Source organism: Vulpes vulpes, chromosome 3 (genome assembly GCF_048418805.1).
Source record: "Vulpes vulpes isolate BD-2025 chromosome 3, VulVul3, whole genome shotgun sequence".
Classification (NCBI taxonomy): Eukaryota; Metazoa; Chordata; class Mammalia; order Carnivora; family Canidae; genus Vulpes; species Vulpes vulpes.
The window spans coordinates 51,563,199-51,589,592 of record NC_132782.1 but is presented as its reverse complement, the minus strand read 5'-3'; the positions used below and the strand labels follow the sequence as shown (position 1 = coordinate 51,589,592).

General features: G+C 35.9%; 1 protein-coding gene across 9 annotated transcripts in view; it reads left to right on the top strand.

Moving 5' to 3' along the window:
• Positions 1-26,394, top strand: part of IL1RAP (interleukin 1 receptor accessory protein) — a 126,684-nt gene that overhangs the window by 86,425 nt on the left and 13,865 nt on the right. For all 9 annotated transcript variants that reach the window (XR_012000412.1, XM_072752416.1, XM_072752411.1 and 6 more), the window contains exons 5-10: positions 9,595-9,760; positions 11,402-11,473; positions 13,569-13,695; positions 16,231-16,379; positions 23,907-24,050; positions 25,341-25,484. Coding sequence is in view for 8 of the 9 variants with exons in the window: in XM_072752416.1 (XP_072608517.1) it covers positions 9,595-9,760; positions 11,402-11,473; positions 13,569-13,695; positions 16,231-16,379; positions 23,907-24,050; positions 25,341-25,484 (802 nt within the window). In the remaining variant the exon portion in view is untranslated. The remainder of the gene's footprint in view (positions 1-9,594; positions 9,761-11,401; positions 11,474-13,568; positions 13,696-16,230; positions 16,380-23,906; positions 24,051-25,340; positions 25,485-26,394) is intronic.

Sequence of the window (26,394 nt, the reverse complement as noted above, 5' to 3'; positions counted from 1 at the left end):
AAGGACATAATGTGACTTACTATTTCAGAAATGAGCTAAGAGATATTATGAAATGAGATGAGAAAGAATAACATAGATAAATAAGAATTCAAAAAATCCAGAAATTAGGGATGCCTGGGTGGCTCAGTGGTTGAGCATCTGCCTTTGGCTCACAGAGTGATCCTGGGGTCCTGGGTTGGAGTCCTGCATTCGGCTCCCTGCAGGGAGGCTGCTTCTCCCTCTGCCTGTGTCTCTCTCTGTGTCTCGAATGAATGAATGAATGAATGAATGAATGAATGAATGAATCTTTAAAAAATAAAAGAAAGTCCAGAGATTAGAAAGTTGGAAAGAAGGAAACAAATCATTTCAAAAAGGAAGCTAAAGCTAAGAGGGACAGAACCGCCAATGAATATGATAAATAATGCCTGAAGATAAAGGGAAGTGGAAGAGGGAAAGAATTTAAATTAGAAAATAAACGATGAATAAAAATAAGAGGGTTACAATGGCTATACTAGTAACACATAAAGTAGACTGTAGACAGTGAGTCTTACCAGTGATAAAGAGGACTTTTTAAAAGGGCCAATTCATCAAGAAGTCATAAAAATAGTACAAGTATACGTGCCTGACATCAATGTGTCCAAATTCATGAAGCAAAAGTTGACAGATTTAAAAGAAGAAATAGGCAATTCATAATCATAGTTTAAAATGTTCGCATCCAACAGTTTGTCTTTAATGAAATGACTTAGGAGCCAACTTTGGAGTTTTCCATTGGCCAATAACGGAACAGTTTGATCTTCAGTAAGGCTGTTAATCATTATGGGTCGAATTTTATGAATGAAATTTAAATCCGTAAGTTCATAGTGATATTTCAGAGTAATTGGTCACATTTGGTGGATGATAGGAAATCAATTTGTTATCTTGAAAGCTGGTAACGGGGAAAAATCAAATATTTAGTCTGCCTCTCCTATAAGAAATGTGTACTGGGTAATGAAATAGTGTAGAGAAGTGTGTTTTTATAAAAGTATATAATTGTTTTGCAGCCCTTAATGAATTAATAAATCTTAACATGGAGCACCAATGTCTGTACTATCATAAGACAGGAAAGAGCTAGACATAGTCCTTCTTATGAAAGTAAAGTATCACTTATAATTGTGCCAAATGGATTAAACTTGAGTCTGATAAAACCTTCGGATCCTGCTGCCATTTTGCAGGGTATATAGAGAACAGAGGAATGTATTGATCTATACCATGAGTTTGCAGTCGGCAAAATCCAGACTGGAAAATTCTATAGGCCAAATGTCCTGGGTTATTCAACAGGTAAATTACAGGAAAAAGAAAGACATGATGTGGGAATGTGTAAATTAAGAGAAACATGTAAGACACATTTAACAATGCATGAGACTATAGTGTCTAAGGATGCACATGTAGGCGATAAGATCATAAATCAAAGTAAGAAATTGATTTTACTGTGAAAGTATAGATAGTGGCTACTTTGAAGGGGGTAGTGAAAGAGCTGTGACTGACATGGGCCATGTAGAAGCCTTCAGGGGTGGCTAGTAATGTGCTATTCCTGGACCTGAGGGTGCTTACGAAGGTATCTGCTTTATAATATGTGAACTCGTATATACATTTGAGTGTTTTTTGTATATGTCATAAGTAATAATAAAATGACTAAGAAAAAGGGAGGGAAGGAGGAGATAAAGAGAATGAGAGAGAGAGAGAAAGAGAGAGAGAGAGAGACTGATTTAAGATATAGAACAAGTTGCAATATATGGACCTTAATTAGATTGTGTTTTATTCAAACTATAAAACAAGTTATGAGAAAATCGGGGAACTCTGAACACAGAATATTGGTAATACAATGAGTTATTATTACTTTTTAAATTGTGATAACAGTACGATAGATATACTTGTCATTGGAGATACACGTAGAAATATTTACAAGTGAGTTTCTATAATATTTGTGATTTGCTTCGCAATAATCTTGGGGTACAATGAGTGGGTGTAGATGAAACAAGACCTAGCCTGAATTTATACTGTTGAGGCTAGGTGCAGGTACAGATGATCACTGTATATTCTTTGATTGTAATGTTTCATAGTAAAAAGCAAAAAAAAAAAAAATGATTAAAAGAGTAATTTTAACATCAATAAGTGTAATGTATTTTCCAATTTAAAAAATGTATTCTTTTGTTTACCTGCTATTGATTTCTCATCTCTCACCTTGTTCAGTTTTCAAACCATTGAAAAATAATTTTTTAAAATTAATTTTCACTGAAAATAATTTTCAAACCATTGAAAAAATAATAATTTGATTTCATTAAATATTCTGTAATTTTCCTTCCTTTTTTCTTGATGCATTACCTACCTGGAATGCCCCTCTTCTTTCTTTAGAACTACCATCTTTAGTCTACCATCTTTCCAGCTACAAATAATCTTTTCCTAAATCTTTTCCTATAATCCCACAGCTACTTATTTATGCCTATCTCTTTTCACATCCTTTATTTTTTATGCCACTTTTCACATCCTTTATTGTTTTAGGATATTGTTTTATGTATACAGTTATCCATGTATACATTCAACAGCTGCTGAAGATCAGTTGTATTCAATGCCATATGTCGGGGGTTGGGGGAACACAGTGATGAATGAGATATATGTCCTACCCTCCATGGTTCCCAAAAGATTAGACAAGTTTATAAATATGAATTCTCATTCTTATCAAAAAGTAGAATTCTTAGTTCTACAAGAGTGCCAAAGAGAGTTAATTGTTGGTTCTAAGAACAGGGGAAAATCTCACATGCATGTACCCTATGAGTTGACTACTTCTTGAGGGTGAAGTTATGGCATACCCATCTCTATATCTTCAATGATTTCCAGATTTTTGGTTGGATGAATTGGATGAATGTTGGTGCTATTAACCAAGATATGAAACAGCAGAGAAGGAACAGGATTGGGGGCATGTATGTAATGGATTTAGATAATATCATATGGTGTTAGAAATGTCTGTGAGATAACTAGGTAGCAGTGACTTGTAGATCATGGCCTCATGTGTATGGGTCTGAAGCTTAGAAAAAAAAAATCAAAGCTGGAGACAGAGAGTCAGATGCATCTGTCTGACAGTTGAATCCCTTAAGAAGAAGATAGAGAAAAAAAGAAAAAAAGAAAAAAAAGAAGATAGAATAAAATGATAAAGGAAAAGGGCTAAGGTCAAAATCTAGAGAGAATGTTCATGGGGTGAATGAAGGCAAGAAGCCTAGAAAGAAGATCAAGGAAAAAAGTCATAGCAGTGAAACCATTGCCATGGTGGATACCCAACAATGTGCAGGTGACTAAAAAGGACAACTAATAATCAGACATCCTTCCTATTTTATGATTATGAAGAGGTTGCTATTGATGATGTGTGCTATGCTGCTTTTTATTTCTCCATCGTTGAGTAATCGACTGATCCCTTTAATCCGGAGAGTTCTGCAATCTTGGGAACAAAATCAGGGTTCTTGGCAGGGGTTCTTCACTGCATCGCAATGCTGACAATGCTTTCTATTCCCTACCTTCTGCACTCACCCCCTGCATCTGCCTGGGTATCTTGGCCCTCCTACAATAGTTCTCTTTCAGTTGTTATCATCTGATTTCCCTACCTTAACATTGGGAAAGTAGTCTCTTTTAGTAATAACTGTGAGAGTTAAGACACATTAATCAGTTCCAGCAAATTTGTTTTCCTGTTGTCGGAAAGCGAAAACTGATGAATTGAACGAAAGAAGAGGAAACTAACATTTCTTGCATTTTCGTAGTAAAATACATTGTACTCGGTACTTTATATGTTGTATGTAATACTCCCCACAATCCTTCAGGGTCGATATCATTAGGAACCAGAGGCTCAGAGAGGTAAACAATAATAGCTGACATTTACTGAGCACAAGAATTCTTCCAAATGTTTGATTATTTTTATACTCTCAACATGAAGTAGGCTGTATTATTTTCTCCATTTTATCATTAAGAAAGCCCAAATACAGAGCAGTTGAGAGATTTTGCCAGAGTTGGTCCCAGAGTTGGGATCCAAGATTTAACCCTATGCTATTTATGTCAAGAGACTAGTTTTACATTATTTTGTATAGTTTACTGGAAACAATCCAGCCAATGATGGGAGAATCTGGGATTTCAAGCCACTTTCGTTAGATTCCAAAGCTTAAACTCTCCAGAAATGGCACAGAGAGGGTGCTCCAGTCCTTATTTCTGGAGCGTGAGGTGCTTCAAAGGGCAGAGCCACCTTTGCACACAAATTAGGTCACAAGGGAGACTGTGGACCATAAGGAAACCTGTGGATAGAGCACTTGGTAAATCAGAGGGGGCTCAGAAAACTGGGATTGATGGGAACAGAAAAACAGAAGTTTCTCTTTCAGAGTTGCAGGGGAAATAGGGCAGGATTGAATTTTTCTTCTCTACATGTCTTCTTTCCTGCTCTCCTCTGTGTGGCAGGGTGTTCTTCGGTCTGGGCCCAGAATTCATAGTTCTCTAATTCAACAATCCTGTGAGTTAAATTGATGTTCAGTAAATGTTTGTCGATGAGCCAGGTTTTGTTACTAGCCTGGAAAGCAAAACATGGTTTGAAAGTGATTGACTGAATTTCAAATAGCCAGCTTATAAAAGAACTTCTGGAACACAACACATGTACAATTTGAAGGCTGCCTGCTTATTCACATAGCGACTTCCGAATGCATAGGTATAAAGACCAGGTAAGTGTGATCCCGTCGTTGTTTACTATTTTTATTGGATTTACTCAGAGACCGAAGCTTAAAATATGGCAGGCCATCCTAACTGTCATGCTACTGGATCATTCCTTGTCCTCATTGTTATAATTGGATATTTGAATATTTTTCTCTAAAGACACTTGTAAAACAAAGGCAACTGTTCTCCTTACTGAGGATCAGAGGAACCACTTTAGTGGATGTTTTGGAAATTACCTTTATAGCAGCTGTTGAAATTCTGTCAACTGCTATTTAGCAGGATAGATACCATTCTGGATCTCACCTTGCAAAAAGCTGGTTTTCCTTGTACTCAGTGTGATCATTAAAATTGGAATGTTATCTCCACCTCTGATTTTCAGTGTGAGGTTAATCAGAATTGGCCAGATATTGTTTATACATCGCTCAGAAAATTGAGAAACCTTGGCTTTTTCTGACAAAGGGCTATCAGGAAAGCACATTTCTGAAAGAGCGCCAGCCTCGGCCTTCTGGTTGGCATGGCACATATTGTTAAGTTCGTCCAAGGTCTAGGTAATAAACTTAATATTAAGGTCAGTGCTTGTTTCAATCTGATCCGACATCTTAGTTTGATTATCTCTTTCCTATCTCTGTTGTCCCTATGTAGTGATTCTTAACCTTTTGGTATTAAGGAAGTATGTGGGGCTCTCCAGGTGGCTCAGCGGTTTAGTGCCCGCCTTTAGCCCAGGCCGTGATCCTGGAGTCCTGGGATCAGGTCCCGCATTGGGCTCCCTGCATGGAGCCTGCTTCTCCCTCTGCCTCTCTCTCTCTCTCTCTCTCTCTCTCTCTCTCATGATAAATAAATAAAATCTTTAAAAAAAATAAAGGAAGTATATATCATATTTTCTTTCTGAACTATATACACTTAATTATATATATGTATGTATGTATGTATATACACACAGCATTTTACGTATAGTTTCAGGGCTTCTGAGGAGTTAAGTTACATCCTTTAAACTTAAACCCCATTCAAATATCTGTGAAACCTTGAAGCTGACTTAGGCTGAATGAGTCACCCACTCTATATTTTGATAGCACTTGAATTAGACCTCATGTTTGTTACTATAATAATTGCATTTCTCTTTTCTGTACTGGGTAGTGACTGTCTCTTTCTAACCCTTGAATAACAAGCATGCAGCACAAAACAGAGCCAGTATACTTTGTGTTTAGGGATTGATTCAATAATTTAGTGAATTGGACTGGACTGGGAAATTCCGTAGGAATTCGGGCCATTTCTGTTTTTACTGTCTGCTGTATGCCCAGCTCCTAACACAGTACTTGTCACATGGGAGGGATTTTTGTTAAGTGTTTGTTGAGTAAACATTGAATGACACATGTCTATTCACTGAAAGTGACTGGTGGATAGAATTCCTGTAAGATTTTGTGAACAAGAATCATGCATTTCATAGCTGCCTAATCTTGGGTGCAAAAATGGCAATAGATGTTCCTAACTCTTCTAATGTTATACCTTAAAACTCTTTGTATCCCCACTCCATTTCCCTACCCATCCTACCACTCCCCCACCCCACGTCTTACATTCCTTATAGTCATCCTCTTGTTATCATGAGTACCATTTGAGCTTTCAACTCCATGCCTTGTGTCTTCACTCATTCATATTTCTGACCACACAACACAAATGTATTGAGTGTTTATCATGTGCCAAGTATTGGGCACTGTCCACATGGACAGCAAGTACCTGGCCACCCCCCACTTGCTGCTAGGAGTAAGTTTTCTAAAGGAAGAAATAAGCATGAAAAGAGATCACCATAATAAAGTTGGTTAAGGACTAACACAGAGGGCAAAAATGCTATTAGAGGGTAAGAGGTTTTTTTTTTTTTTTTTTTTTTTTTTTTTTTACATTAGTCCCTGGAATGTCACTCTCCCACATCTCCCCTCCTCCCACATAGCTTGTTATAGTCTAGCTGCCCTTTAAGAATCCAGCCCACATCTTCCTTCTTCAGGAAGTTTTACGGAATGGTTTCTGCTTAATATTTTCCCCTACTCCCTCACCCCAATTTGCTTTTTACAGCATTTGTTGCAATTCTCCCCTAGACTACATGCCTCTGGATCAGCAACTGTACCTTTTCCATTTTTGTGCCCTTGTGCAGTTCTTTAAAAGTGGTAGTTTACTGAATGGAAATATGTGTCCTTTTTTGGTCACGACATTCCCCCCACACTTCAGCACATGGTTTATTTCCTCTCAAAGATCTCAAAGTCATTTCTTGTGCTGTTCTTTACCTCCTATATTTTGTGGTAGGCTGCCATGGCTACCACTATGCATTGGAAAAGTTGTTCTCCTGTCTTACTTCCCTCTTTTGAATTCAAAATGAGGAACTGATTGGTCAACTAAACGGATGACTTGTTTTCTAGCCAGACAAGTGTTTGCTTCACAGTGGACATCAACTTATGTTAACCATTTCTCATATTTGTGAACTTGTTTTTCCTCTTTGGGTATCTAGATTTTTGTTTGTATCTTTTTTTTTTTCTGGATTCCAAATAAATGATTTTGAAATCTGCAGTATTTACTTTTAGGAATACTTTATTGTGTCTGAAAACATACTGTGAAAAAAAATAAAAACATACTGTGTGGGGCACCTGGGTGGCTCAGTTGGTTGAGTGTCTGCCTTTGGCTCAGGTCATGATCCTGGCATCCTGGGATGGAGCCCTGTGTCGGGCTCCCTGCTCAGTGGGGAGTCACTTCTCCCTCTGACCCTCCCTCTACTTGTACTCTTTGTCTCTCTCTTTCAAATAAAATATTTTTAAAAAAGCATTTCTTCATATTTGTAGCACATATTTTGAATCCTAAAACAAATGTGTTTTAAATAGTTTTTACAAAAATGATGCTTGATAAGTAAAAAACAAATAAGTTTCTTTTGGTACATTCTTAAGAAGTGCTGTTGACAAGTTCAGTACTAATTATTAAGTTCTTATCCTGAACAGTATGCTTTTCCAGTTTATCACTAACTGGGAGAATTGACCTCATATAAATAAGAGAGCCATAGCACACTATTAACACTGGGACTGGCCCAGGTGTGGCATATATGCAGGACCACAGGATAGGGTAGGGAGACACTGTCAGGTAGGATTAAAAGCAAAGGTCTCAAAACTGCTAGATCCAAATTTAAATTTTAGCTCTGATACTACTTAGCTCTATGACATTGGCAATCACATAACCATTCTAGGTCTTTATAGCCTCATCTATAAAATGGGCATAAGGGTGTTCCAAACTTGTGAAGTTGGAATATGGGCCAGATGGGATAATGGAGTACATGTAAATATCTGTGTCAGTATTTTTTTCAGCCCAAATACTCCCAAAGAGAAGCATTTATTCTTAGTTAAGAAGCTAGTGAAAAACCTTTGTTCATTTGTCTGGAAAACTGAGTTTTAGCTTTGTTCTGTGTTATCTAAAATACCTCTTTATCTGTCTTTCTCATTATTTTTTTCCACCTGTAAAACTAGAGCATATTTAGTCTGATCTGTCTACTTCATGGGGATATAAGAACAGCTAAGCTAACAAATGAGAGAAGAAAATAGCTTTGAACTGTTTAAATGAAAGGTGCCACATAAATCAAATAGAGTTTTATAGATAGTCTAAATTCAATTTAAACCAAATCTGACATAAATTCATTCTAAGAGTACAGGTCTCTGTGGCCTTACACTATGTGATAATCTAAGAGCATTGAAATATTTTGCTGATGTGACAAGTGTCTAGAAACACTGCTTATCAAAACAGGATAAATTGCATTCAGAAAATAACTGAGCATATAACAACTTCCTCTTGAAAATCATCTGTGTGAATCAAATGTGTAGTGATATTTTTAACAGACATGTTCCTATGACAAAGAATTGCAAAATATGCTGTTCAGTGTAACTGTCATATTTCAAAACACATGCTCCAGGAATTGAAGTAAGAAAACCTTCTGTATTCAGGAATCAAAGTTAAATATATAAATACAGTAAATCCAAAGTACAAGCCAATAATAGCCTCCCTGAATTTTCAAGATCTAAAAAACCTAAGACATGACCCAGTCTGTTTTCTCACAGATTAATTATTGATTTCTTAAAGAAAAACAAAGTTTTTCTAAAAGTAAACGTTCCACATATAATTTTGTCGCAGTTGATATTAGTGGGGCTCAGAGAGTCAGAATAGGATTCTGGTTATGTTGAATAAGACAATCTCAAAATTTTATAAATCAGTAGAAGTATATAAAAATATAACTTGGATTAAAAATATATTTAACTCTTGGTGTAAGACTCATAAAATATCTTTTAGTTTTAGATTCTGAAGTGTATAATATTTGATAATAAAAAAGAGGAGGATAAGTAGAAGGAAAACCCAAAAAAGTTCAGCAGTGGTAGATAGAGTGATTCAACAGAGCAATCAATACTGAAACCAGGCACCTAAGGTGAGGCAATTGTCAGAGTGGTTGGCATCACAAATTAACATAATTAGTGAACGAATGTGGAAAAATGAAAAATAAGTGTTTCTTAAATAGCAGCACATGAACTTCCTTAAGTTGCCTTAATTGTTTTTCAAAACTTTAACCTTGTTTCATTATGAATACAGTATTTCCAGAATTCAAATACTGAATCTTGAGACAGGAAGTTTGTGCTTTTAAATTCATATCTCAGTTCAGAAATCCTGTTTTCCTTTTGCAGATAGTATAAAGAGACTTTATGTTCATTCATTGCAGAAACATTGTCAAATACTTGACCAACTAGTTTGTAAAAGGTACAACCAGCATAGATATTTGTATGTTCTGTGCAAAATTAGATGCGTGTGTGTGTACACACACACACATTTGTATATTTTCTATACATGTAGCTAAATACTGAACATCTTTTCTTTTACTTCTTCTAGGGCTGTAAGAAAATAAAAAATTTTAATAATGTGATACCTGAAGGCATGAACTTGAGTTTTCTTATAGCCTTGGTTTCAAACAATGGAGATTACACGTGCGTTGTTACATATCCAGAAAATGGGCGTATCTTCCATCTGACTAGGACTCTGACTGTAAAGGTGGTAGGTAAGCATGATTTTATATTAAGTGCGCACAACAAAAATGTCACAATTCTGTTTTGGCTCTTGATAGTTCATTACAAAGAAGTGTGTCAATTTTATAAGAAAAGAGGTTTCTCATTTTTGTTCACTGCACTATCCCTAGAGCCACAGCAATTCTACATCCACAGTAGGGATTCAGTAACTATTGGCCGACTGAATGAACCAATATGTGAATGAAGGCAGGCATTTTGGAGAGTGAAAAGAGTGTCAGAGGCATCTAATATGACTTTGATAAGGGTCTGAGTCTCCTTATCTGCACTCTAGTGCTAAGCGTATCTAACATGGTACAGCATACAGCATGGTACAGCATATATGGATTTTATAAATCTTAGAGATTTTATAGATCTTAGAAATGCTCTGTGAGTTAGTGGAATAAGTGATTCCAAATCCCAGATTTCTGCTTCTTGGTTCAGGGCTTTCTATGCTAGTCTGACACCAGATTCAGCATAATTTTTAGGGGCTCTAACATAATAGTGCAAATAAAATTCAAATTGAAAAAATTTGTGATCACCTGTCCTCTTCCTCTGCATACTTTTGGAATAATGCTGAGCTGGGAACTAATTCAGTAGAAAAAAAAGGCTAAATTTGGTACTTGACATGAATGATAACCTAATCTTAAATTCCTCTTGGCAATCATTTATGATACAGATACTTAAATGTATCCCTTTTTGGAAAGTTGGGAACAGGAATGCTTGGTCACCTTGATTTATAGATAGAGAAGTTGACAGATATTGACATGGGGTAGGGTTTTTATCCAACTTTTAAGCAACCCAAGTTTGTTTTTAAAGCTGTGAAGTACTGAGTACTTATTATATACCAGTAGGATGCTTTAATATGCATTACTTAATTTAATATGCATGACTTAATTTAATCCTTGTAATGAACCTGTGCGGTGAGTTTAATTATCCTCATTTTAGAGGTGAGGAAAATTAGCTTCTCAAAGATTAAGCAAAAAAACAGAGTCATATGGTTAGTCAATGACCAAGTAAGGAAAAGAGCCTTGGTCCTTAAATCTTTGAAGCTTCTATATTTAAACACTACTCTATAAAACCCCTTCAGGATATTTTTCTTTCAATTTAGAAATATAGAATGTTCTAAAGAGCAGCGATCCTGTGAATGGTCAACTGCTACAGGCATTGGGTAGACTTACGTGCTGGCCTCAGAGTTGTGATTTTGAATTTTCCATTTACTTATTCATTCATTTAATATTTACTTCTTTAACCAGGTCCCATACTAGCCACTCTGGGCATGTTCTGGAGAAATATGTAGAAAAGAAACAATTGAGTAAGACAGGAAAGCAATTTATTTTATGGTGTGGGAAGGGTATTTCATGTAAGCTTTGGGAAGCAAAAACACTGGCTAAATCTCTGTCCTGAAACATGGAGGCTACTTGCTACCTTATGCTTGTCTCTTTGCTTGTTTAAATGAATGAAGTGTCGTAAATGACTCTACACTGAGCTGTGGGTCTGTGCGGGAAGAATTGACAAACTATGCCAGGAAGTTGGGCAAAACTTTACAAAAGAGCAGCTCTTGGAAATAGGTTATGAGAAATGAGGGCTATGTGATTTACCATCATTTCCTTTTTGTTTCTTCCTCCCGAAAACAGGCTCTCCAAAAGACGCATTGCCTCCTCAGATCTATTCACCCAATGATCTTGTGGTCTACGAGAAAGAACCGGGTAATTAGAGCTGTGCCTTTTAATTTCAGTTAGATTCTCTTAATGACAAGGAATAAACATTTTATTCCTTTATGCATGCGAATAAAGGAAACACATAAATTGAAACTGAAATGTCTTCAGAAACCAAGGCAGCTCTGGGGATTAGCTCCTCTATGGATCTCTGAGGCAGCTCTGGGATGCTCAGCTTCTCTCTCTGCAGCTGCTCCCTTCTTCCCCTGCAATGGCACCCCTCTCCTGATTAGTGATTTCTGTCTGATATACACATTAGTTTGCACATGGCTTGGGTTTGCCAAGATTGCAACATAAACACAAGGCATCCTCTAAGCTTCCATTGCTGAGGGGCCGGGGTGGGAGCTCAGAGACAAGACTATGAATTTAATGGGTAACAACTGGTCGAACTAGTACACCCTGATCAGCGTGCCAGCGGATGTTTCCTATGGCTTTCTGGGTCTCCTTTTATTTTTTCATTTTCATAATTTTCCATTCTGGACAAAAATCATTTGTGACTGACTGAATAAAGCATCATTTGTTATTCGCCTCCCACAGTTAAACTGAAAACCATAGAAAATTTTAGGATTTTCTGTATTGTATCCTTTACAATAAATTCACTCCAAACCCAATGAAAGGTGTAAAAGAACATATTTTTCAAATATACTAAAGATAACAGAAGTCGTGATCAAAATGTAGGTAGAGAACAATGGTGCCCTCCTACAACTAAGATAAGGTTGCAGATAGTGAACTGCCTAAAACAAACAAACAAACAAACAAACAAAAAACAAAAAACAACAACAACAAAAAAATCCCACACACAAAAATGAAGAATACACAGAAAGGTCTGCCAACCCCAAATTTCCAACCACATTTCCAAGAATTCATAGTGGCTTTCTATAGTAATATGAACATTCTTCCTGCTATTGGGGTAAATCCTTACTAATGATCTATTATATTTTATCTACCTACCATATGGTTACAGAATCTATGTTCTGCTTACCTTCCTGCATATTAATACAGAAACTGAAAGGGAAAGTGTAAGCCCTATGCATTAGAAGAGGGGACAGAGTAGGACCACTCAGTGAGACAAACTTGAGTCCAAATTTGGATGACAATATAATTTGGCCTCTCCACCTGCACACTTGCACACTCTCCACAGGATGAGATAGATGAGCACTGGGTGTTATACTATATGTTGGCAAATTGAATTTAAATTAAAAAAAATTTAAAAAAGAAAGCATAGAACAAGGCTGTCCGGGGCAAACTGGAATGAAAGTCAATCTGGGTCAAATTCTAGTCTGCCACTTATTAACAGTTTCATCTGCGAATGACATTTTAGGTCTTTAAGCATTAGTTTTCATGTCTATAAAACATGGATTTAAAAAAAAACCCATAGTATTTCGTTAAGATTCTGTAAAATCACTAGTAAGTGATAAATATTTAGCACAGTGAATTATATAAAGTTTTTAGTAAAGGAGCTGCTGCTCTTCTTATTATCATTTTCTGCCCGGAGATCCCCCTGACCTCTTGTTCCAATTCAGAAAGATAGCACACATTTATTATTCATAAGTATTAGTATTTATAAATATATAAATATTTGCTGTTTATATTGTACTTAAACATATATGTGTGTGTGTGTGTGTGTATATATATTATCTTTAAACTTATTGACTACACTTTGATAACCTGAGCATTTCAAGATCTGGCCTGCAGTGTGGAACATGGCCCCATATTTTCTGGGCCAAGGACCCAAGATCTGGAGAGTCCCTCCTTAGTCACTGTTTGTGAGGGAAATAACAGAAGAATAGCCTGTGCGAGGTTAGGGCTCAAAAGGAGGTTGTCAGAGCTTCTTTGAACAAATACTGTCATGGTACAGCATATATGGATTTTATAAAAAGATGATCATTCTGGAAATTTTGTATAAAGCTGCTGTACTTCTTTTCTTCATTTATTTGCAGTGAAGTATGGCACATTACTATGGTAGGCCACTTGAAAATTACTCAGAAGTAGTTTTAAGTCCTTGTATAGCTTCTGATTAGTCACAGCGTGGAACCAGTGTAGCCATGTGAAGGTTACACACTGATGGGTTAACTTGTTTTTTTAGGAGAGGAGCTACTCATCCCCTGTACAGTCTATTTTACTTTCCTGAAGGACGCCCGCAATGAGGTTTGGTGGACCATTGACGGAAAAAAGCCAGACGACACCAGTATTGATGTAACTGTTAATGAAAGGTACCATTGGCTCAGACAAGGGGTGATCAACACTTGTCCATCAATTGAACGCCCTCTGATGTATACTAATCACTGAAAGTAAACACTGTGACTTTGGCCCATCATTACCAAAAATCAGTAAGATTTTCAAGTCTTTAGTGGCTGCATCCCAAAGAAGGATTGCTGGACTTGCATTTCCAGACTCAGACATCTTGTGATGATCACATATTTATAATTTCCACTTGGAAGTAGGTGGGATGATGCATAGCCCACATGAATGAAAGGCCACAACACAGGGCTCTGAATACATGAAATCTGTTCAATGCCACCCTGTTATTTTCTTTCTCCAGTCTGGAGTCTAGACCCCTGTATTTATGCCTCAGATAAATTATATTAGTGTCTTGTCTTGCAATAAGCATATATTCCCTATCTTCTCCTTCATTCTTAACTCCCACAGCATGCACATCACATTATAATTGATAATTATTATTTTTATAAATATTGACTAAATATATTCATATTCTTTAAATTTTATTTTTAAAGTGGATGAGGTGGTAATATAGCTCACTCTTTAAATAACAGGCTGGGTCATTTTATTTCTAAATAAATATAACTTTTTTTGAAGGGATTTGGGTTCACCAAGAGGAAAATGTGGGTCTTTGAAGACAAAAGGTTCTTCTGGAAATGAAGCCTACAAGTGCAAGACAACCAAGTGCAATTGGTTCATGGCAATAATAAAAGTTAGCAGCTGACCAACCACATCAGAAAGTAGTTCTAAGAACTTAAGCCTTAATTAAGATGATGTGCTAATACGTCTTTGGCCACTTGAACTTCTAGAATTCAAAAGATATGCTGTTCCTAATAGTAAATTCAGACTTCGTGCAGAAGTTATGTCTACGTTGCATCAGGTGCTATGCAAGATACCTTGTTCCTAATTGAGTAGATTTTATCAGAATAAGAATGATAGAGCAGAAATTTCAATATATTGTAATAAATGCTGTGACTGGAGAGTATTGGATGTTATCAGAAGCATTAGTTGAGGAATACAGTCAGTTTTAGGGGATTAGGCAGTGCTTCTTAGATGGTACAGTATCTGAAGATTTGAAGGATGAGTAGAAATAAACTAGGTAAAGAAATAGAATGTTCCTGGTAAAAGGAACATCATGTGCAATGGCTTGAAGTTAGAGAAGCAGAACATATGTAAAGGTAGAGAAGGAGCCTCCTGAAATTGGAGAGGTTTTTGTTTTTTTTTTGTTTTTTTTTTTTTTTTCAGAAGGAATTGATTAAAGATGTGGCTGGAGGACAAAGGGAGAGTTATTTATCACGTCAGGAATTCTGAACATTTCTATCATAAAAAGAATGAATGAATGGTAATGAAAGCCATGCTGTTCATCCTTGCTACTCCTGCAGCACAACTCAGTGTTCAGAGTAGGGCCATGCCGTTCACTTTAGGCTAAACCCATCACAACCCTTGACCAAGTTCTCATGACTGATGGTAAGCCTTATTGGGAGGAGAACTTGGATGTCCACTTATAGGAGGGAGATTTTGTTTTCTCTTTGGAGCAAGTGGTTCCAAGGGATTTTAAGTCTTGATCTTGTACCCAAAGCACTTGATCTCTGACATGCTGAGATTTGGATGTATTTATCTTCACAAAGCTTACTTGCTTTGAGAAGTTTCTTCTTTTTATAATGTTAGGATTTAACCCATGGAGTTTTAGCCTTTTCACTGAAATATTCTACCTATGTTCAAAATCCAAGCTTTGGGAATCTCTGAAATGCATGAACTGTTGCTGAGGTTGGCAAAATAGCTTATATGAATATTATGAATATTTTTGAAAGATTTTATTTCTTTATTTGAGAGAGAGAGAGAGAGAGAACAAGCAGGGGGAGCTGCAGAGAGAGAGGGAGAAGCAGGCCCCATACTGAGCAGAGAACCCAACATGGGGCTTGATCCTAGGACCTTGGGATCATGACCTGAGCCAAAGGAAGACACTTAACCGACTGAGCCACTCAGGCACCCCAATATATGAATATTTATTAAGCATTGTTCTAATACTTACACACTGACATAATTGTCAGAGTACTTGAGTAAGTCAATACATGTAATGCACTGTGTAGGCATTGCTATTTACCTCTCTTTCAAAGGAGGAACAGATTAGTTACTGTGCCTAAAGTATACAGCCAGTAAGTGGCAAAGCTTGGATCAAAACCCAGATAGATCTGGCCTCAGAAGCTTCTCTCTACACTGATACAGAATACTGTTTCAGAAGTGTGAGGGCCGGAGACATTTTGCTTTGAGGAGAGATCTGCCATATGTTGCCAGCAATGGGATTTGATCTAGATACTGGAATTTCATGTGGTATAGAAGGTAAAACATGGTACTGGAATCTAGAAGCTTTCCTACCTTTGTAACCATTGGATCTCAGGCAACACAGCTCATGGACACTCTGGCCACCCTCACCTGGGGGCTCTGTGGTTGTCTCCTTGTCTGATTCACACGCAGGGCATGGCCTTGTGGTCTCACTCATGCTTTGATTTTCTTTCCCCTATTTCTAGTGTAAGTTTGACTGCAACCGAAGATGAAATGAGAACTCAGATTTTGAACATCAAAAAAGTTTCTGCTGAGGATCTCAAGCGCAACTATGTCTGTCATGCTAGAAATGCCAAAGGAGAGGTTGACAAAGCAGCCAAGGTGAAGCAGAAAGGTAATGGATGCACTCAGCAGATGAGTCTGTGAACTCCAAATGTAACATTGTGGTGAATAAGGAAAATGAGAAGAGAGTGCTCCAGCACCTAGCACATCTGGCACATAGTAATGAATCAAAGATGAACTGAAAACCTTAAGGGCAAATTTCCAGCTATGTAAAGACACTCAAAATATTGTTTCTTATGCTTTTAGTAACTTAGTGCCCAAATATGGCCAAAAAACTTATATGATTATGAAAATGAGCCATAATTTTACATCAGTACAGTCATGAAAAATGAAAAATAAAACATTTAAAGCTACCAAAGATATAATAAAACTGGTAGAGTCATATATAATTGGTGGATTGTAAAGACTCTTTTAGAAATCATTGATGGCAGAGTTCAAGGGTCATAAAAATGGCCGTACTATATGACTTAATACTTTTGGAATTTTTCCTGAACAAATAACAGAAAGAGAATTATGTACCCATCACTATTCTTAGAAGCATTATCTATAATAAAGAAGCATTATAAATAGCAACCATCTAATTATAGTCAAGTAGTTGAGTAAAATATAAAATATTTCTTCTCAAAAATATCATTTTAAAATAATCATTTTAAATACTTTGTACCAGTATTCAAACAGATTTATAATATACCACTAGCCACAATTGCTAAAATGAAAATTATTTAAACTGTGACTTAAAATAATGTAAAAGGATTTCCATGTTGATATTACTAATTTTTTCTACAATAAATAAAAATGATAAAGCTCTCTTGTGTGAGCTATTGCTACTGAAACAGACTGTGTCTAAAATTATCTTTGGGTCTCTCACCTAACACAGAACCCCAGACAATTAATCCTTTCAAGAATGTGTTTCAATGACTTAGAGAAAGATAATGATGATTTATCACACACGCAGTCACGTCATTCAGAATCATCGTGGATCCTAGTGTCAGAGCCTATATTATTTATAGCAAAAGTAAGGAAAAAAAAGAAATTAACTCATAGCTATTACATTTTGCAGTGGGATTTGAACCTTTTTTTCTTTTTTTCAAAGCTGCTGCAAAAACAGGCTTCACCTTAACATTTCATTACGATTTAGAAAGTAAAAAGCAGAGTCCTGAAGTCTATATGCCACTTAAGAAGTCTTAGTGGATTGGTTCTGGATAGTTCATTGTTTCTGCTCCTCAGAAGCCAGTGTAAAGCAACAAGACTCAATCAAGTAATACAAGGCAGTTTCCCAAAGTTAGTTACTAAGAATACTACTTGGACTATTTATAGTACTGCAGTTCATTATTTGTACTCTAGACTCAGATGACCTGTGTTAGAATCCTGGTTTCTGTGCATCCTAACTCCATGAATCTTGAAAAAAACAAAAACAAAAACAAAAACCCTTAACCTCTCTGAGCTTCAATTTCTTTATATTTGAAATAGACAAATGATACTGCTGTCTCATAGGGTTGTTTTAAGTCACTCAGCACAATTACTGGCCTATATACATATATATTAAGTGCTCAACAAATATTAAGTCTACTTACTTCCACAAAATTTTCACAGGTACTATTTGACAAAGGCTTTTTACAATAAATAAAGTATCATTAAAGGCTAGGTTAAACAAAATCAAGCAAGTTATTTTAGTTAAGGGCCTCTTAGAGTCTTTCACATTATTAACATTTGGTATGAATATCTGCAGGGAGTTGGAATATAAGAGACAGGGTTTTCTTTGAAATATATTTGACTGCAGATTTCTGAAGTATGGAGCATTTTGTAGGACTCATGTTTTGAAGCATGTATTTTGGGAAAGTAGTACAGAGGATGACATTAATTACTTATTGTCGGATAGATAGGATTAAATAATCAATTAAAATCATGTTTAGTCTCAGAGCGATGCAGAAGTCTGCCTACCAGAGCTATGTGAGTAGCTCCCTTTCACAGAAGGCCATGCTCTGAATGGTTAAGTACGAATGGCATCAGGAATGTAAGGTGCATCCACTAGACTGGATGATCTATGCTGAAATTACATCAAAATCACATAGACTCCAGTCTGGTCTGTGTGCATCCTGTGGGTTGTGGTTTTGTTACTTGGCTTCCATTCTGGGCCAGGTAATGTTGAAATCCAGAGGTAATATTTGTGTTCACATTCATACATTATATGTATGGGTCCTTTTCTGGATTCATTGACAAAGCATGCTATGTCTTTCATCAAAAAGAAGACAGGAAGTACTCAAAATAAGAAAAATTCACTGAGATAGGTCTTTGGACACTGGGATAGGTCTTCGGACAACACAATTTCGTTTAGTCAGTTAAAACGGAGTATTAAAGGAGAGGTAGCTAATGTAAATGTGATAGACATACAGTTGTTTTATAATAGGAAGGATATAGGGACTAAGGCAAGTTGTGTGATGAACTTTATGAGAAACTGACAAACTTATTTCCAAAGAGGCTGCACCATTTTGTACTTCCACTAGCAACGCATATAAATCCTTACCAAATCTACATCCTTACCAACTTTTGGGGTTGTCAGACTTTTCAATTTTAGCCATTCTAGTAAGTAGGTAGTAGTATCACACTATATTTTTTAAATTTGCATTTTCAAATGCTAATGATGTTGAGTACTTTTTTACAGACTTACTGACCGACCACTAATTAAAAGTTTTTTCCTTTTGAGAAGTATCCATTAAAATCTTCAGCCCATTTTGTTGTTGGGTTGTTTGTTAATATGTGTGTGTGTGTGTGTGTGTGTGTGTGATATAACTTTGTGAATGTTTTAATCACTATGCATTATTTTTGATGAGCAGAATTTTAAAATATTTGATGAAATCCATTTTATCAATTTCTTCTATATTTCTAAATCCTGTATTAGCAATCTTTGATTGTTAAAAATCTAAGCTTTTTCTTTTATATTTAGGCCTGTGATTAATTTTAAATATTTTTTATACTGTGAGGTATGGCTTGGTATTTTGTTTTGTTTTCCATATAGAAATCAGTTGTTCTAGTCTCATATTGAAAAATCTCTCCCTTTTTATTGATTTCTTTTTGACAACTTAGCCAAAAAAAATTAACTCTATGAGCATGAGTCTATTCTCCATTCCCTATTCCCTGTTCTGTCAATCTGTTCTCTGTTTGTAGTCCAATACATACTACTTTGTCTTGATGGACAGCTTTAAAGTAAGTCAGGAAGACAGAAACTATTGTCTTCCTCCTTTTTTTTTTCTCTTCAAAGGTTAATCTGACTATTCTGAGGGTCACATTATTCTTTCATACAGATTTTAGTATTGGCTTGTTAATTTCTCAATAAGAATCTGCTAGGATTAGATTGGTATCATGTTAAATTTATAAACCTATTTGGGAAGAATTGAAATCTTAACGATATTGAATTTTCCAATCCATGAACATGATATATCTCTGAATTCATTTAGTTCTCATTGATTTTTCTCAGCTTTTTTGTTTGTTGTTCTATGTATACAGGTCTTGCACACATTAAATATATCCCTAGAGATTTGTTTTTATTGCTATTAAAATGGTATTTTTAAATTTTCACTTTCAATTGCTCATTGATAGAAAATAGAAATGAATTAGTTAATTTTTGTATTTGATATTGGTCTTTGACTCTTCCCAATTCACTGCTTAAATAAAGTTTTTGCTTGTTTTGTTTGTTAGGTTCCTTAGGATTTTCTAGACACTCGATTGTGTCACCCATATATAAATATATTTTTCCACCTTCTTTTCCAAGCATTATGCCTTTGATTTCTGATCTTGTCAAGTCTCATCCGACCTATGCAAAGCTTTATATTTTTCCAAAGACTCAAGGTCACCCCTTGGAGATTTATAGAGCTCTTTTTCCACACAGTTTTCTTTCTTATTTACCCAGGCCTGTAAATTCACCCCAATTCAATAGTTCTGAACTGTGATTTCTGTGTCCTTAGCTGACTGTGATGGCTGTATTTTTGGTCTTTCCTATTCTATGCCACAGTCTGAAAGTGCTTTCAGGCAAAAAAAAAAAAAAAAAAAAAAAGTTGAGCCCTGTGATGACAGGGCTCAACTTTTTGTGTCCTTTCTCACACAGATCACACATAGATCAACTGCCAGTTGTCCATCTTAGAAAAACTGTCATTTTACATATTCTGGAAAGAAAACCACTTCATTTTTTTTTTTTAAGAAAACCACTTCAATATCAATTATTCTCTAAGGCCAAAAGCTGAAGGGCAAAATGCACAGATCTTAGCACTATGATAGTCATACAAAGCAGGTATGCAGGTTAATTCAGTTATAGGTCTCTGGTTTACTATCACCTAAATAAAACATTCTAATGGTGTGTAATACAGAGAAATGGTCATCACATGGTTCATGTGAAAATTATCAAGAAGTCTCAGCAATTTAGTGAAGAATAGATGCAGGGTCTGTGGCAGGCAGTACTTGGAAGTCCAAGCAGCTGGTGTTGGGCTCAGAGACCTAGTGGATAGCAAGGCCCCAACTAATGAAGAGAAAGAGAATAGGTTAAGTTCCCAAGAACTTAACAAGATTATAGATCAACAACTTGAAATCAGGAAACAGACTGGGGCTAAAGTACTGGACTGGTTTAACTCAGGGTGGTTAGCTGGAAACCTGGACCTTGGAGCCCGTTATTACTGTCAAACTGCAAAAGAAGTGGAGGAAATTCTGATTCAGGGAATAACAGCAGAGCAAGTGGCTAAAATTGGCTATATCCTAAATCAATTATAAGTGAGATCAAAGAGAGAAGCAGTTTAGGAATGCAATTTGGTCAAATTGCATCACCCCTTCCTGATTGGAAACCCTTTGGTCTGGGATTGCATCAGATTAAAATCTTTATGCCAAAACATCAGAGGTTCCAGCTGGGGCAGACAGAAAATGTGAGCCGAGGGTCATCCTTTCCCTGTAAGCCAGCAAAGCTTTATATGAAAGCTTTTTAGAACATTTCCTGCATGTGGTTCAAGCCATTTAAAAATTCAGGCTTGTGGATTATTTATCTTAAGAGTTCAATTAGTTAAATAGTATTAGGAACTACTTGATATCATCAAGATGGCCCCACAAAATACAATCTATAAATATGACATATGTAATTAAATGACCCAAAACCAAAGTAAAAATTCACACTAAAAATAAAATAGGCAGTAGTAAAATGAATGTGGCAGAGGGAAATTTATGAGAGTAATTGATCTTTTGATTATTAGGCGAGATATCTATTGATATTTTTTTAAAACCCATTTCAGGTAAGTGCATCCACTGACCTCTTTTTTCCCTCCCTATTACAAAATGTCCAGCCAGAAGGAGCCAAAATAACTGAGCAAATAATGAAGATGACAGTGGGAATTACCCCAGTGTACTGTTAACATAACATGTGCTCAGAAATACCAAGGACACAGCAATTTTCATGCCAGCTACCTAAATTGATCTTAGTAAATTCTTAACAATTGCACTGACATAGCTTTTGACATTTGATGATGAAGTTTTCTTGTTTTAAACACCACTATTCATGAACAAGCATGAGAATACCTGGTAATAATTCTGCATTGCGGAGTTCCAGGCTATCTCTGAGATAGCATTAGCATCCCGAGTTTAGGGTAATGAACTTGAAACTCAAAGATCTGCCCTTTAATTAGAGAACTTTAGGCTCAGCTCCAGGCTGCTTACCATTTTTCCCTTAGGAGAGATACCTGCTTTAAAAGGGATTTTTCTACTAGCGTATGATCAATAATTAAACTTCACGGCAGAGCTCTGCAAAGATCTCTGGACTTTGGAGTGAGACCCTGGATAACAAACCCAACTTTGAACAAAATTCCTCTGTGCCTCACCTTGGCAAGCACTTAACATAATGTTCAAGTGATCAAAAAGCCTTTTCTCACTACCTGACCTGATATACCTCTTGTGCCCCAGCCCAGCCTCTCAGTACCCCATCATATCACCCTGCCTTATTGCCTTTATAGCACTGATCGCTACCTAACATTAGTTGTCTTATTATTTATTTCCTTGCATTAGAATACTAACCCTAAGAGGGCAGAAACCCTCTTGATCTTATCTACTATTGTATCCCCAATAGCTTCTGGCAAATAATAATGTTAATAAGTAATTGCCAGATCAACTAATACATAATTCAAGCCACTTCTGCTTCGGATCCAAATATTCTATTCCTTCTTCAAACACTTACGCTTCATTATCACAAGATAATAGTGCAAACAAATGAAATTGTTGATACATAGTAGAGTACTAGATTTCTTTTAAATATTCCAGGAGTAGATGGTGTTATATCTGGAAATGTTCATTGAGATCCTACGTATTCTAGGGGTAGGATGGATGAAGAAGACACAAATGAAGACTATAGATGTATAGTTTAGGGGGGAGCAAGAGAGAATGGAGAAGCAGGCTTCTACACAAATTACAGTATAATATAAATGCTGTAATAGAATTATAAACAATGAGAAGAGTAGGAATTTCTGCCGGGCAGATGCCAGATTGCAAGAGGAGTTTCATTCTAGAAAAGCTTATACAAAATAATGACACTTGAGCATGGACTTGAACACTAAAGAAAGAGAAAAAAACTATTCTTTCCAGAAGTCAAGTACGAACAAAGATATGAAGTGAAACCTTCCTGATGTTTTTTGTGGGAAAGGTAGTGGTAAATGAGACAGTACAGTGGTTAGTGGTTTGGTCATGACAGACCTTGTTTACAGGTCTGAGTTAATACCTACCTAGTTTTTAGGAAGTCAGAAATTACCTCTTTCTATTTCTCATAGTTCCAAAGAAACTGATAAAATGCCTTTAATATAAAAGTAAGCAGATAATATGGAAATCTGTCCAAAGCTGGATATTACATTTCAGAATGTGTATCCTAGAACTATAAACCAAGAGATACTTTCAAAGCCAAGCATACTCAGCATTTGGTGGAAACCCTCTCTCTCTGCCCAAAGAAAATAAGATTTTTGAGTTTTTCCCTAAATTTATAGGAAAGGTGATTAAATTTTTCCACATGGCACTGACAAGAGGATGGAATTAAAACTAATGGAAACACATTGAGATTTTCACTCAATCCAAATGCTCCAACAATTAAAATTCTATCAGTATCATGGTCTGGTCTAGGTGGTAGTAAGGATTCCATCCCAAGAGATAGGTAGACAGAAGATGGAATTACAGTTTTCAAAAATATTTTTGAGGAGATTCACATATCAGATCATGAGCTGAATGAGACGACCTTCTAAATCCTTTCCGGTGCAAAAAATGTGTATACAACTAATATACGATTTATATACCATTAATATGTATTAATTTATATAACACCAAACTCTATTCAAGTCATCTGATAGTTAAAAATACCCACATCAGGTGCTGGCAACAAGAAGATAAAATATGACACAGTTAGGTATTAAAACATAGTGCTTAAGCCCTATCATGTTATCTCTGCTTGTTCACACATATAAGTAAGGTGCATGGCTCAGCTGCTTGGCTTACCAGCTATTTGCGGGATGATGGATCACTGTGATCACCACGTAGAAATCAATTGTTTCTCTGTTGTTCACTCCATTGATAGCTCCAAGATACACAGTGGAATTAGCATGTGGTTTTGGAGCTACAGTCCTGCTGGTAGTGATTCTCATTGTTGTTTACCACGTTTACTGGCTGGAGATGGTCTTATTTTACCGGGCTCATTTTGGAACAGATGAAACCATTTTAGGTGAGTAATGAAAGTTTGATGTAAGTACTTTCTACTGTCATTTTCAGAAAACACGTTAGCTTGATAAAAGCGAGAATAACTGAAAGATCTAATCAAACTATTTTTTGATTCAGCCCTTACTATTACAAATCCTTTTAATGTATATTATTTTGCTTTCTTGGCTCAATATGTGTTTGGTCTAGATTAGCCCATCCAAATAGATGTATAATGCAAGCCACATACGTAATTTCAAATTTTCTAGTGGTCACAGTAGGAAAAGTAAAGAGAAAGTGAAAATTAATGTTAAATATATTATTTAACCCAATATATTCAAAATATTATTATCTTAGCATACAACAAATATTTAAAAGCTAATGGTGATGTTTTAGTCTTCTATCTTGGTAATCAAAATCTCATAATTTAACATGTGTTATATTTAAAATTTACAGCACTTCTCCATTCAGACCAGCTGCATTTCAAGTGTTTGATAGCTATATATAAACTGTGACTGGACAGCACAAGCCCACAGTCTTTGTACTTAAGGGTGGTCCATGCACCAGCCACATCAGCCTCAAAGGAAAATCTTAAGCTTAACCCGTACTCTGAGCAGGATCTACATTTAAATAATACTCTCGAATGATTCAAGTACATTTTAAAGTTTTAGAAGCACCGTACTAGGGCAAATTTGCATGGTGACAAGAAAGGAACAATGAAACATACTGATTTTTAGACTAATCCTGAAAAGATTTTCATTCAGTAGTTTTGTGGAAGACAAATAACCTATATTTTTACTGAGAGGTGCTGTTTATAATTAGGCAACTTTGGGAAAGATGAGTTTATTGAATTTAAGTATATTTTTAATTGGAGTTATTTTCAGGTACAAATAATTTAGACACTTTCTAAAATTTTGCTCAGTTTATAATTCTATTATATTAGTAGTGACAAAGTAGGACAGGAACTAGAAATTCGCTGTATGGTATTAATTGCTAGCACCTACGATCGACTATTTGAGCCCTGGTTGGATTAATTCATAGTTGAATGAGCCAAACCTCATTTATTCTCCACTGTAAAAACTATACTTAGTGATGTGAGAGTAGAAGACACATCAGATAAAATTTACAATTACACCTTAAAATAGTCATTTTGCCTGGAGCCCTGTCACAAGTGGGAAACCACCCTGAAATCTGTCAGATAATTCATACATGTAAAAAAGTGAAAATGTCTAGTATGCAAAAGTTTGATTTAAGAAAAAAATGCAATACTATTGTGAAACTTTTCTAATTTATATTGGATCTGTCTTCCTTTTGGTAGATGGGAAGGAATATGATATTTATGTATCTTATGCAAGGAACGCTGAGGAAGAAGAGTTTGTGTTACTGACCCTCCGTGGAGTTTTGGAGAATGAATTTGGATACAAGCTGTGCATCTTTGACCGTGACAGTCTACCTGGGGGAAGTAGGTATTTCACATGAGTACAAATGATGCCACCCTGAGTGACAAAAGGAATCCGTAGTTTGGGGTCATGTAATAGAGTCATGACAGAGTTCTGTGCTGGCATCTTTGGATATTTAACGTCCAGTTGTTTGATGTAATAGAGGCTTATTTAGGAATAAAGTTACATGGTGAGTTGTAGGTTATTGAGGTGCCGTTTATGGCATTAAAAGTGTTCCCCTTTGTAAGCTTTAAGAACTCAACGTCAGAAAAGTGTGGATGTGGAGTGGATTATAATTCTATTAAATGCCTCATTTTTAAATGTTCTCCTTTACATACATTTAGATTTTTAGAAGGTTTATGCTAATCTGCATTAATTTCCCTAGATTCTTTTTTTTTTTACAAACCTTGAGTTTAAACAATACTTTTACAAAGCCTGAAGCTTACTTGATTTTACTAAGAATGAGTTTGTGAAGAGAGTGCATGGAATCTTTCTTTATAGTATTCATTGATAATAATTAGAAAATTTCCCTGTGGCATTTGCTAATTTTCCTTTCCACACTTTTGTTTTCTGGCAAGCCAATGCTATTTAAATCACTCCTTTTTCTTGGGTCTCTTTCTTCCTTTCCAGCTTGTACATTTGAGATGTAGCTTAAAATTTTTTTAAAGGCCAGTATATTCTAGTAGGTTAAAAAAAAAAAAAAGAAAGAAACTTGAATTGCTGAATGGATTTCAAATAAAAGTACATCTCAAATTTTCAGATCCACCCAGTAACATACAAAGTGATGATCCAGCTGAGTCTGTTTTAATAAGTACATAGAAGCACTCCTAAACCCACTGCCAAACTTCTTACTGTTGAAATGCATGTAATGTATTTAATCCTCACCACAACAAACTAATTTTCCTCACCTCCAATCCTGTTTATGTGAATCAT